Source organism: Erythranthe guttata, chromosome 12, assembly GCF_056151865.1.
Source record: "Erythranthe guttata isolate IM_541 chromosome 12, IM_541, whole genome shotgun sequence".
NCBI classification, from domain to species: domain Eukaryota; kingdom Viridiplantae; phylum Streptophyta; class Magnoliopsida; order Lamiales; family Phrymaceae; genus Erythranthe; species Erythranthe guttata.
Window position 1 is genome coordinate 2,664,934 of NC_142544.1, and position 11,749 is coordinate 2,676,682.

The window sequence follows — 11,749 nt, forward strand, 5'->3', positions numbered from 1 at the left end:
ATCGGCTTTGGGATAACATTTTTCATTTATGAATTTTGAAATTCCGATTATCAGTTTTTCCAATACTTTTTAGATTGTAATTGAAACATATACGCTCACCCTTCAAAAATTTCGGCTTTGAGATAACATAAATCGTTTTAGTGGTAGAGTTTAGGGACATAAAATGTAATTTTCCCGATTCCGTACAAATAAAAAAAACAAAATAGAGTGAATATTATTTTGTACCTTCTTTATACCTCATCCACGTAGTGCACGGTCACATGGACAATTTCTAAGGAAAGTTTCTCCAACTCTTTTTCATGATTTTCTGTCGCTTTCTGAATAACATTTGTCAACTTCCATAATTAATCATTTAGCAAAGTAAACTATATTCTATATATTATCTTCATCAAGGTTCCCCTCAACTCTACCGTACCACCTAGTCAATAGTCAATGACATCCTTACATAATCTTCTATACAACCAATCGACGAACGAACTACATTGTTTCTCCGATCCTCGCGTTTTCCTTTTTCTCTTAAAAGAAAGAATAGCCAAAGAAAGATGCCCTGGTTTTCATTCCTCCATCTCATATTCTTGATTATAATCCAATCCCCATACATCTCAAGTGCAATCTCCGACGACCAATATTACCAGACGTGCGGCAAAACATTCAGCTGCGGCAAAAACATCACCGGAATCACGTACCCATTCCGGGAAATTTCCGATCCTCCATACTGCGGCCATCCCAATTTTGTCCTGACATGCAACCGCCAGAAAAACATAACCAACATCGAAATCACGAGCATGAAGTACCGTGTCCTGGAAATAGCACAAACCACGCAGACAATGACTATTGCCAGGGAGGACGTAATGGACGAATCCTGCCCCACGGAAATGCAGAACACCACCTTGGATTACTCCATCTTCGACTATGCGGCGGTTTACACAAATATTACGCTCCTGTACGGATGCGAATCTATTTCCCCTTATAACTCAACTGATATTGTTGTGTGTCGCAATTTTGAGTTTGTTTATATTCTCCTTGGAGATCATGGGCCTGGATTAATTTGTAACGATAGTGTGGTAGTTCCTTATCCCGGCTCTAGATTTACGGATACCACGAGATTGGTTCAAATCCTCCGACAGGGTTTTCAGATAAGGTGGAAGGTTAATGGTAGCCAAAAGTGCAGTAATTGCTCTGCCATCAAGGGGCGGTGTGGGTATGATCTTGACAAGAATCAGACAGCTTGCTATTGCCCTGGCCCTGGCCCACCCTATGCTTCTGACATTTGCCACGTGTCTACTTTTAATGTGCCCTCACCTGTGCCCTCACCTCATGTGCCCTCACCTGAGCCCTCACCTGTGCCCTTACCACCCAGACCCTCACCTGTGCCCTTACCACCCAGGCCTTCACCCGAGACACCTGGGACCGCACATGCTAAGTCAACAGTATATATCGGTACGTATATATATATTTATACTATTTTTGTTATAAAATATTATGTTATTAGGGTTTCCGCTTAAAGTTAAATTAAAGTCTTGCAGATTTAACTTCTTTATAATTAATTATTTTGTGCCACCGGATAAATGCAATCAATATCATTTCTTGATTAGAAGTATTTGAAAATTCTGGCCCTGGAATGTTTTCTAGGTTTTTTGGTAAGATCCAAGGCTGGCGGATCTGAGGATTTTGTAATAGTTAATTAAAACACTTAGGCCCGGTTTGGTTGGGAAAATTAGCTATAATTAACTAAATAATTGAACTATGTTCTAAACTGATCAACATCTCACTGTGGTGTCTAATTTTATTTTGTGAACAATTAGTTTAGTTCAGCTCATTGAATTGATTGTGATTATAGTTTATATGTATTCAACTTAGTTATTCAATATAATCATTATTTGTACAGTCACTAGATGAAAGAATTTTGATTTATGAAAAGGGGAAATTGTATTTTTTTGTAATGCACATAGTTTTTTGTCTAATTTTTTTCGTAAAAAATATCATTTGCATTAATAAAAAAAAGAGAGTAAAAGATCATTCCACACCATAGGCCAAAGGTTTTGAAATTAGTCCATCATTGGTCAGTCGTAGTGGAGCCAGTGGTGGAGTCAGCATGTAGCGGTTATGACTCCAATATTTCTCAAATCTCTTTTAATTTATATAAGAATATTAAAAAGTAATTGTTTACCATAGTATTAATGGCCCTCACTCAGATTTTTTTTAATACATTCGGCCTCCGGGACTTCAAATCTTGGTTCCGCTAATATCATCGATGCTTAGGTTGATAACTTATGTCACGATCGAAGACATATTAATGGGTCGTTGACTCTTAACGTGTATAGATATCTTAATATAAAGTTTGTTGCACATTGCCCCAAAATTGAGATTCCAATGACTTTTTGTTGGTTTGAGCTAGGTATAACTGTCATTTCATCTTTTCACTCAAAAGTCCTATTCTCTTTCTTATTGTAATCATGGAGAAGTCTTAGAAATTCAAATTAGGGTTTCTATTTCTCCCCGGAATGAAATCACCATCTCATGATACAATTTTCGTATTCACCACAAGAAAAAATAGTATTAGTGACGCCCCAATTCTAATAATGTCAAAAGTTGTTACTAAATGCATATATTAAGTGACAATTTTCTTTCTGTCGTCACTAATGACTTTTTCCTGTCACTTAATTAATTACTAATGTCACTAACAGAATTATTATAAGAAATAGTAAAACAAAAGTTTGATCTTACAAGCTAAGCTAAACAGATAAAATCTTGGGTAAATTACGGCCACTCCTTGATTTATGGTCAAATTACGAAAATCCCTTCCTGTTTGGATAATTACAGCCAGCCCCCTCGACAATGTATTATCTTACAAAAAAACTCTTCCAACGGTAAATTTAGGGATGTTAAATCAGTAAAATCGAACCGAAATTTCGGTACCCCAACATTTCATACCGTTTACCGAACTGAATATACGATTTGGTTGGGTAAATAATCGAATTACATAAATTTTATGTAATAATATTTCAAATGAGGGGTGGCTTTAACTACCCAAACAAGAGGGGTTTTTTCGTTATCAGGCCATACCTCAGGGGTGGTCGTAATTTGCCCTATAATCTTTGATCCTTCATAGATATTCAATAATGAATCTGATATAACTTGCCTCACAACTCATATATGCCATGTCTATATGACTAGGTGTTGCACTTGGTGTAGCTGCTTTCACTATATTGGTCATTATGGTAGTTGCCTGGTACCGGAAAAGACGATCATCGCAAACAAGCCCTAAGAAGGTAAGCAACAAATATATAGAAGAACTTTTACTTCAGCATGGTTCGCTCGGTCTAAAGAGATACAAATATTCTGAAATCAAGAAAATGACCAAATCATTTAATGATAAACTTGGTCGAGGAGGATTTGGTAGTGTCTACAAAGGTGTTTTACCCGATGGATCCCTCGTTGCTGTTAAGGTTTTGATCGAGACAGATAGTAACGGGGAAGAATTCATTAATGAAGTTGCTAGCATCAGTAGAACTTCCCATGTCAATATTGTCAATCTCTTGGGATTTTGCTTCAATAAAAACAAGAGGGCTTTAGTATATGAATTTATGCACAATAAATCATTAGACAAATTCATTAGCAATAAAGAGTGTCCTCTTGATTTGGAAACATTGTACAAGATTGCAATTGGAGTTGCAAAAGGTTTGGAATATCTGCACACAGGCTGCAACACTAAGATTGTTCATTTCGACATAAAGCCTCAGAACATTCTTTTAGACGAAGATTTATGTCCGAAAATATCGGATTTTGGGCTTGCTAAACTGTGCAAGAAGAAGCAGAGTATAATCTCAATGATTGGAGCAAGAGGCACAATCGGGTACATCGCTCCAGAAATTTTCTCTAGAAATTTTGGAGGAGCTTCTAATAAAGCAGACGTCTATAGCTACGGAATGATGATTCTTGAAATGGCTGGAGCCAGAAAATTTGACGAAGTAGAGACAACTGGTCAGTCGAGTTTGAATTATTTTCCTGACAAAATGTACGAGCAAGTGGTACTTGGTGTTACCATGAAATTAAATGATAATCTCATGATCGATGATAAAGAAGAAATAGCAAGGAAAATGTTTTTGATCGGATTCTGGTGCATTCAGACAGTTCCATCAGATAGGCCACAAATGTCTAAGGTTATTGAAATGTTGGAAGGAAGTATTCAATCGATACGAACTCCACCAAAGCCGTTCCTCTTTTCTCCTACACTATCAGGCAATGGATTTTCGTCGTCGTTATCAACATACGTTGAGCTGGAACATTCAGTTGATGGTCCTATATAGATAGATATATGATAATTCATTGTGTTGTTTCGAGAAATTCACATATTGACTACTATGTTTGAGCTTATATATATGTAAGGAAAGAATTCAATAATACTTTGTTTCATCCATATCATGATATTTTCGACGCAAATCATGTAATCTGTGGAAAATATTTGTATCCAATGATTCGGGGTATTATAGTCATTGAAGACCTTTATTGAGAATGATGACGTGAATGTTGGATTGAGTAAGATTACACTATTTGTTCGAGATGAAAATTAGAACGGTATTTTTATTTAGTTGATGATGATCCAAAAATTTTCTGCTTTGGAATAACATTTTTCATTTCTGAATTCCAAAATTTTGATTATCAGTTTTTCCAATTCTTTTTAGATTGTAATTGAAAAATATTAGGATCAAATTTTCAATCCAATTTTAATTTCCCAAAATAATATTTTGAAGTTCCGATTCTTTTTCCAGATAATTATCTTTATATATAAAAGAAATAAACGTTAGGGCAACCTAAGTAACTCTAATGGTATATTTGTAAATAAAAACTTTATAAATAACTATATATATTCTCCTATTTTGCAGCCCTTTTTTTTCTAATTACTTTCAAATTTCGGCTAGCACAATCCTAATTCACTACATCAATATCTTTTTAATTGTTATTAACTTACTGTTATTTTTATCTCCTATTTTTCAGCCTATTTTCTCTAATTCTTATTTGTTTCATTTATTTAATTATCAATTTCATATTATGACAATTAAATTAATATGATATTTTTCAGAATGAGTTAGTATTATTAAATTTGTATAAATGTTGATATTACCGATATCACTAATTCATTTTAGGGCAAAATGCACTGCACCCCATTAAAAAACTTACAATTCGCGCTTTCCCCCCTAAGAAACCGAAAAAGAGACTTCCCCCCTTTCAAAATTGTTTCCCATTAGCACTTTGCCCCAAAATTAATTCCGGTGTATTTTTTACTGGAAATCAAATTTCTCCATCCATTTAGGGGTATATGCGTCAAATCATTCTTTCCACCCATTTGAAATTTTTGATGGGTGCAAAATGTTTTTTTCCCTCAAAGTTTTTATTTGACTGTTTAAACTTTTTCATTTACAAATTATAGTTTTTAGGGCAAATTGCACATGACCCACTAAAAATGTCTAACTTTCGCACTTTACCCCCTCAAAATTCTAAAAAGTGAAAGTGCCCCTTCAAAATGTTATTCTTGTTGCACATTGCCCTGATAGCAAAATTTCGATAGATTAATCATCGGCATTTGAGTATTTTTGTTGCACATTGCCCTTATTATATGTTATTTTTGTTGCACGTTACCCATTAAAAACATTATCTTTTTGCACATTACTTTTCTAAAATGTTATTTTTGTTGCACAATGCCCACAAAAATAATATTTAGAAGGGGGATTATCCAGGTTTTGAATTTTTAAGGGGGAAAGTGCGAAAATCAGAAATGTGTACGAGCTGAAGTGCATTTTGACCGAGTTTTTAATGCAATATATTCAACTTTGCATAATTCCAAAAATATTTTCGTATTTGTTATTCATGTAACAAATATTTTCATTATTGTTTAATAAAGTTTTAATAGTCTTGCAATTTAAAGCAACAAAACACAAAAATATAAAATCAAATTAACTGGGGAAAAAAAAATGGGTTAATAGCATGTTGTCACTTGGATTTTGTCCGTTTTTGCACTTTGCCATCTTGACTAAAAAAAGTTGCAAGGGCACACCCAAATTCACTTTTTTTACGCACATAACCACCTAAGCGGAATATTCCGAAGAATCTTCTCATTTTCCGGCACACACGCGATGCACATGCTTAATGGAAGGGTTTTTTGGTCATTTCATCTCAAAAAATTTGTGGGCCCTCTTTTTACTCTTTCTTCTCCTTCTCTCTCTCGCACACCCACACACATACATACATTCTTCCCGCATCACCATCGTCTTCTTCTCTTCTTTCTTTGTGCTTTTTTTCAAGAATCAATCTTTTACCAAAAGAAACTCCTCATAGAGAACTCATATTGTAGTAAATATCATAAATTATATAGAAGATGGAAATTAAACATGTGGAAAGAACCATAAGGTACACAACATAAAGCATATGGTACAAAACTACAAATTATCAGCCCAGCATCATCAAAGATGGAATTCCACTATTTTCTCTATTTCCTTAAAAAATAAAATTGGATAAGAAAAAAATCTTGTACCCGGGACAAACGATCAGGCCAACTTGAGGCGGCTTTTAAGGAAGAAGGCCTGATACTCCTCAAAATCTACAGAAATATTCGGGGGTGGCCCCACTGCCGCCGTCGCTGTTGCGTTGTACGGTGGTGATATTGTGATCGGGGGAGGCGGCCTTCTACAGGAACCGCTGGAATGCCCACTCCGATGAGCTGCGGTTCATCCCCATCATTTTCAACGAGGTCGCAGCGACGGTGACGGCGACGGCGACGGACGAAGATTGATTCTTGAGAAAAGTACAAAAAGAGAGCGAAAGAGAAGAAGATGATGATTGGAAATGTCTGTATCACTGTATGTGCGTGGGAGTGTGAGAAAGAGAGAGAGAAGAAGGAGAAGAAAGAAAAAAAAATAGGCCCCACAAAATTTTTGAGTTGAAATTACCAAAAAATCCTTCCATTAAGCATGTGCATCGCGTGTGCGCCGAAAAATGAGAAGATTCGCTGGGAAATTCCCCGTAAGTGGTTATGTGCATCAAAAATGTAAGTTTGGGTGTGTCCTTGCAAATTTTTCTAGTTAAGGTGGCAAAGTGCAAAAACGGGCAAAGTTCAGGTGGCGAAATGCTATTAACCCAAAGAAGATTAGTAATCTTCTTCCCGTCGCACCTCCCCACCAACACCTACCACCAAACAACTTTGTGTCCACCTCATATTCCGCCACCAGGAGCCACTACCACACCGCAACTGCTACACCACCACGAAGAACATAACCCAAATCTAGATACTATGTCGCCCATAACCAACTAACATTAAATTCCAACAATCCATCGTCCAATATAGCACATAGGATTTTAGGTGGCCGAAAAAATTGGAGTGATTTATGTATGATTGGCATCGTCGCAGAATTGGTCGATTTTGGTGACGCAGAAGGTGGGAGCGACGTCAATTAAGTATTGGAGATATTAGTATTAAATGATACATTTAACTAATAGCTGAAACTTTTGTTTGAGGTGGTCATTCAACATCGAGCTACAAAAATTATTAATGAGAATACAAAAATTGAGCACCAATGAGGTGAGCGTCATGAGGGTTATGGTTGTGCCGAAGAAAACTAGTGTTATGAAGAACTTGAAAATGGTGAGAGCATGCATTAGTTGGTGGTTCTTCTGCCATGGAGATGATGGTGACTTTTTATAATGATGAAGAGCGGTAGTAGAGGTGGTGGTGGTGTGGTGGTGGGAAGAAAGAAGGGGATTAGGGTTTTTAAGAAAATTCTAAAATTGCAATTCAGTCCTTATGACTTAGATGGAGGAATTTAAAATCAGGTGAAAATTTTAAAATAAAAACATATATGCCTTAAAATAACGCATATACCCCTTAAGTGGACGGAGATGTTTGAAATCCGGTGAAATATATACCGGAAATTCGAATTTTGGGGCAAAGTGCAACTCGGACACAATTTGGAAGGGGGAGAGTCTCTTTTTCGATTTCTTAGGGGAGAAAGTGCGAATTGTGAGTTTTTTAAAGGGGCAAAGTGCATTTTTGCCTACATATTATTATAGTTGTTATTGTCATAGGGAAAATTAGCAAGAACCATCTAATTATGTAGTTAAGAAAACACTCCTCCCAAAAATAATTAGAGAAAACCACTTTAGCTAATATTCCACTCAAATCCAATTTTCATAATTCCAAACCTACCCTTTTAATTGTCTAATATACTCTTTCAAAACCCTAATTATTTTTGACGTTATTTGTGCCGTTCTTTTTTCTCTTTCCTTCTCTTTCCACTCTCTTCTCTTTATCTCTCTTCCTTTTCCATCTTTATAAGATCTGATCTGAGTGTTTGATGGTGGTCCGACGATGGGGCGATGGTAGAAGGCGGCGCTGAGACGGAGTGGGCGGAGGTTGGCAACTGGGGCTTCAAGTGGAGGCGGCAGCAGGGCGACGGGGGCTGAAAAATACGCACTCAATGTACATTTGCTTCATTCTACTTGTTCGTTATGTTATGGATTTTCAATCTAATTTTGCAGCATATTTTTTGATATGGACGGCTTTGTTTTGGTGGTTTTGAAGGTGGTAGTTCTATTTTGATTGGTTGTTCGGGTTGTTATTTACTTTATTTGTATCAAAAACCGTTAGAATATGGAAGCGGGTGGTGATGGTGTGGTGTCGTGGCGACGTGGTGACGATGAAGAGCATATCTAGGATTTTTTGGTGGATTGGGCGAAAGACAGTGCAGAAAGAGAAATCCGCGCATGTTGTGCCCTTAATCGACTACGTGTGGTTTAATCGACTATGTTGAGTAGTCGATTAAAGTTAATCGACTCCAATTTTTTATTTTATTTTTTGGATTATTTGTTTATTGATTCCAATTGTATAAATCAATTCTAATGTTTGTATATTTTTTTATTTTGTAAAATATAGTTGATTTTGAATTTTTTTGTAATTGTGATTTGTTATTTTTAGTAGCCAGATTAATCGGATATGTTTCATAGGCGATTAATATACCTGGTAGAGAAAAAATATTAAAAAACGAAAAACAATAAAAAATTAAAGAATATACTTAATCGACTATCCTTCATAGTCGATTAATAAAACTGATTAAAAAAAAACTACAAAAACGAAGAAAAAAAAAGGCTGATGACCAGCGTGTGACGCAATGATGATGTGGGGGCGTGATGCAATAATGATAGGGTGAGCGGGGGCAAAATTGGAAAAAGGTGGATGCAAATGGGTGGTGGCTTTTCTCAAATGGAAGAAATTTGTTTGGGCCTCTCCCTATTAAAAGAAGTAATGGGGAGACATTCTAAAAAATCCCCTATATTCAACTAAGACAAATGGCAAATAGGCCCATGACAAGAGCATTTAATTCGAAAAGGGACATCCACATTTTTTGTCTTGCAAATAAATCCACATCATTCTAACTTATTTGCAAATAAGGAAAATTGTTTTATATATAACAAAATTTCCCCCAACTCCTTGAAACTCTAATTCAACTTCAATTTCATGATTTACACCCAATTTCACTAATTAACCAATTTTGACCGCCACCGCCGTCAGCACTGTTAACTGCAGGTCTCCAGCGTTGTCTTTTTTTTTTTTTTTGAAACTTGTTTTTTCTTAAAAAAAATAATTCAATTAATAAAACTGTCTAGGCCTGCTATATTATTGTCTACGACAGTAATATTACTGTCGGAGACAGTAATTTAACTGTATGAGGCAGTAATACTACTGTCTACGACAGTATTATTACTGTCTAAGGCAGTAATATAATTTTACTGTATTAATTAAGTTTATCATCTTGGCCTGCAATTTTGCTGTCTTCGACCGTAATATTACTCTCTCATGCAATAATATTGTTGTTCGGAAAATTAATATTCATGATATTACTGTCAAGGACAGTAATATTAGTGTTTGGGACATAATATTGGTAATATTAATGTTCTGGAAAAAAACTAAAAATTATGAAAATGGGGGTTAATGTGATTTAATTGTTCTAATCAGGCGTTAATGTGCAATATTGTTAAAGTTAGAGTATAATTGATGGAATTGATGAAAATTATATTATGGATGGTATTTTAGAGTAAGGAAAATTAGCAAGACCCACTCTCCCCCTAATCGCGCAGGCTGAACCCTTAATCGCGAAAGGGAAATTATGGAGGATAGCGCGGATAGAGAAATGCGCGCAGGCTGGACCCTTAATCAACTATGTACGTGTTCAATAATCGATTAAGGCTTAATCTACTATATTAAAAAAAAAAATTTGTAAAGAATTTCCTTTATCGACTATGTTTCATAGGCGATTTTCCTTAATAGACAATGCTTCATAGTCGGTTAATAAAATTGATACATAAAAAAAAGTTCAAAAAATGAAGAAAAAAAAGAAAGAAAAAAAAGGTTATGACCATTATCGCGTGACGCAGTGATGATGTGGCGGGCGGGGGCAAAACGGGAAAAAATAATAACTACAAATGGATGTGACATTTTTCTAAAATGGAGCAAAATATTTTGGGTCTCTCCCCATCAAAAGAAATAATGGGGAGTTTCCTCAAAGAGCCCCTTTAGAGAAAAGACATGGAGACAAGTTTATTTGCAAAACAGTTTTTTGTTTGGACTTCTGTATGATCCAACAAATGTTCAAATAATAGAAGAATATTCAATTATTTTTTCGAAACTATATATGTTCAACATCAAACGACACGCCCCATATATGTTTCACCAGGTGGAACATGTCAAAGTAGGCATTAAGAACCCAATCAAGAACTTAATAAAGAAGAAACTATATTAAATAAATATTATACTACATAAACTATATCTTATTGACCTCATTTTCCACACGGCATTGTTGATAATTTCAACTGCGGCTAGCTGTTTGATGAAGTTTTGCATTTGAATATCGGGAAATAGCACTTCACTTACTCCTTAAAAAAGTTAGTAATTCTTTAATGGGCATATTACAAATAAGCCCATCAGTGGGAACTTATTCATAAAGAGATCCAGACAATATTCTCCTTTACCAATAAGTCCACACATGGTCCAGATTTATGTAAAGGACTAAAATAACCCCTCTTACTTTAATATGCTCCAATTTCATCCTTAACTTACTTTAACTTCAATTTGACCCCAACTTTCACAAATTATTCAATTTTGACCCAAAACTTTTTTTTTTTCACAAAATTTTTTTTTTTCAAAAACTGTTTTTTTCCGCCGGATTCCGGCGTTGACCGGCGGTCAACGCCGGTCTCCGGCGTTGACTTTTTATTTTTTTTTTTATTTTTATTTTTTTATTTTTTTTTTCTTCCGGATTTTTTTTCCGGATTCCGGCGTTGACCGGCGGTCAACGCCGGTCTCCGGCGTTGACTTTTTAAATTTTTTTTTTTTTTTTTTTTTTTTTTTTTTTTTTTTTTCCTTCCGGATTTTTTTTCCGGATTCCGGCGTTGACCGGCGGTCAACGCCGGTCTCCGGCGTTGACTTTTTAATTTTAATTTTAATTTTTTTTTTTTTTTTTTTTTTTTTTTTTTTTTTTTTTTTTTTTCTGTAACTTTTTTTTCCGTTTAAACAGCAATATTGCTGTGAATGACAGTAATATTAACTATATTACTGTTAAACACAGTAAAATTAACTAAACTATAGTTTAACACAGTGATATTGCTATATTAATCTCTAGCACATTAATATTAACACAACAAAATTCATTATCATTGTATAATAAAGTAATATTACTATGTTGTCCGTTCAACAAATGTA

General features: G+C 35.2%; 1 protein-coding gene across 1 annotated transcript; it reads left to right on the top strand.

The window, feature by feature from the left end:
* Window positions 1-577: 577 nt before the first annotated feature.
* Window positions 578-4,348, top strand: LOC105961276 (LEAF RUST 10 DISEASE-RESISTANCE LOCUS RECEPTOR-LIKE PROTEIN KINASE-like 2.2). Its single transcript, XM_088826819.1, has 2 exons — window positions 578-1,440; window positions 3,178-4,348. The coding sequence occupies exons 1-2, from the start codon at window positions 786-788 to the stop codon at window positions 4,308-4,310; spliced, it is 1,788 nt and encodes a 595-aa protein (XP_088682945.1). The 5' UTR covers window positions 578-785; the 3' UTR covers window positions 4,311-4,348.
* Window positions 4,349-11,749: the final 7,401 nt, after the last annotated feature.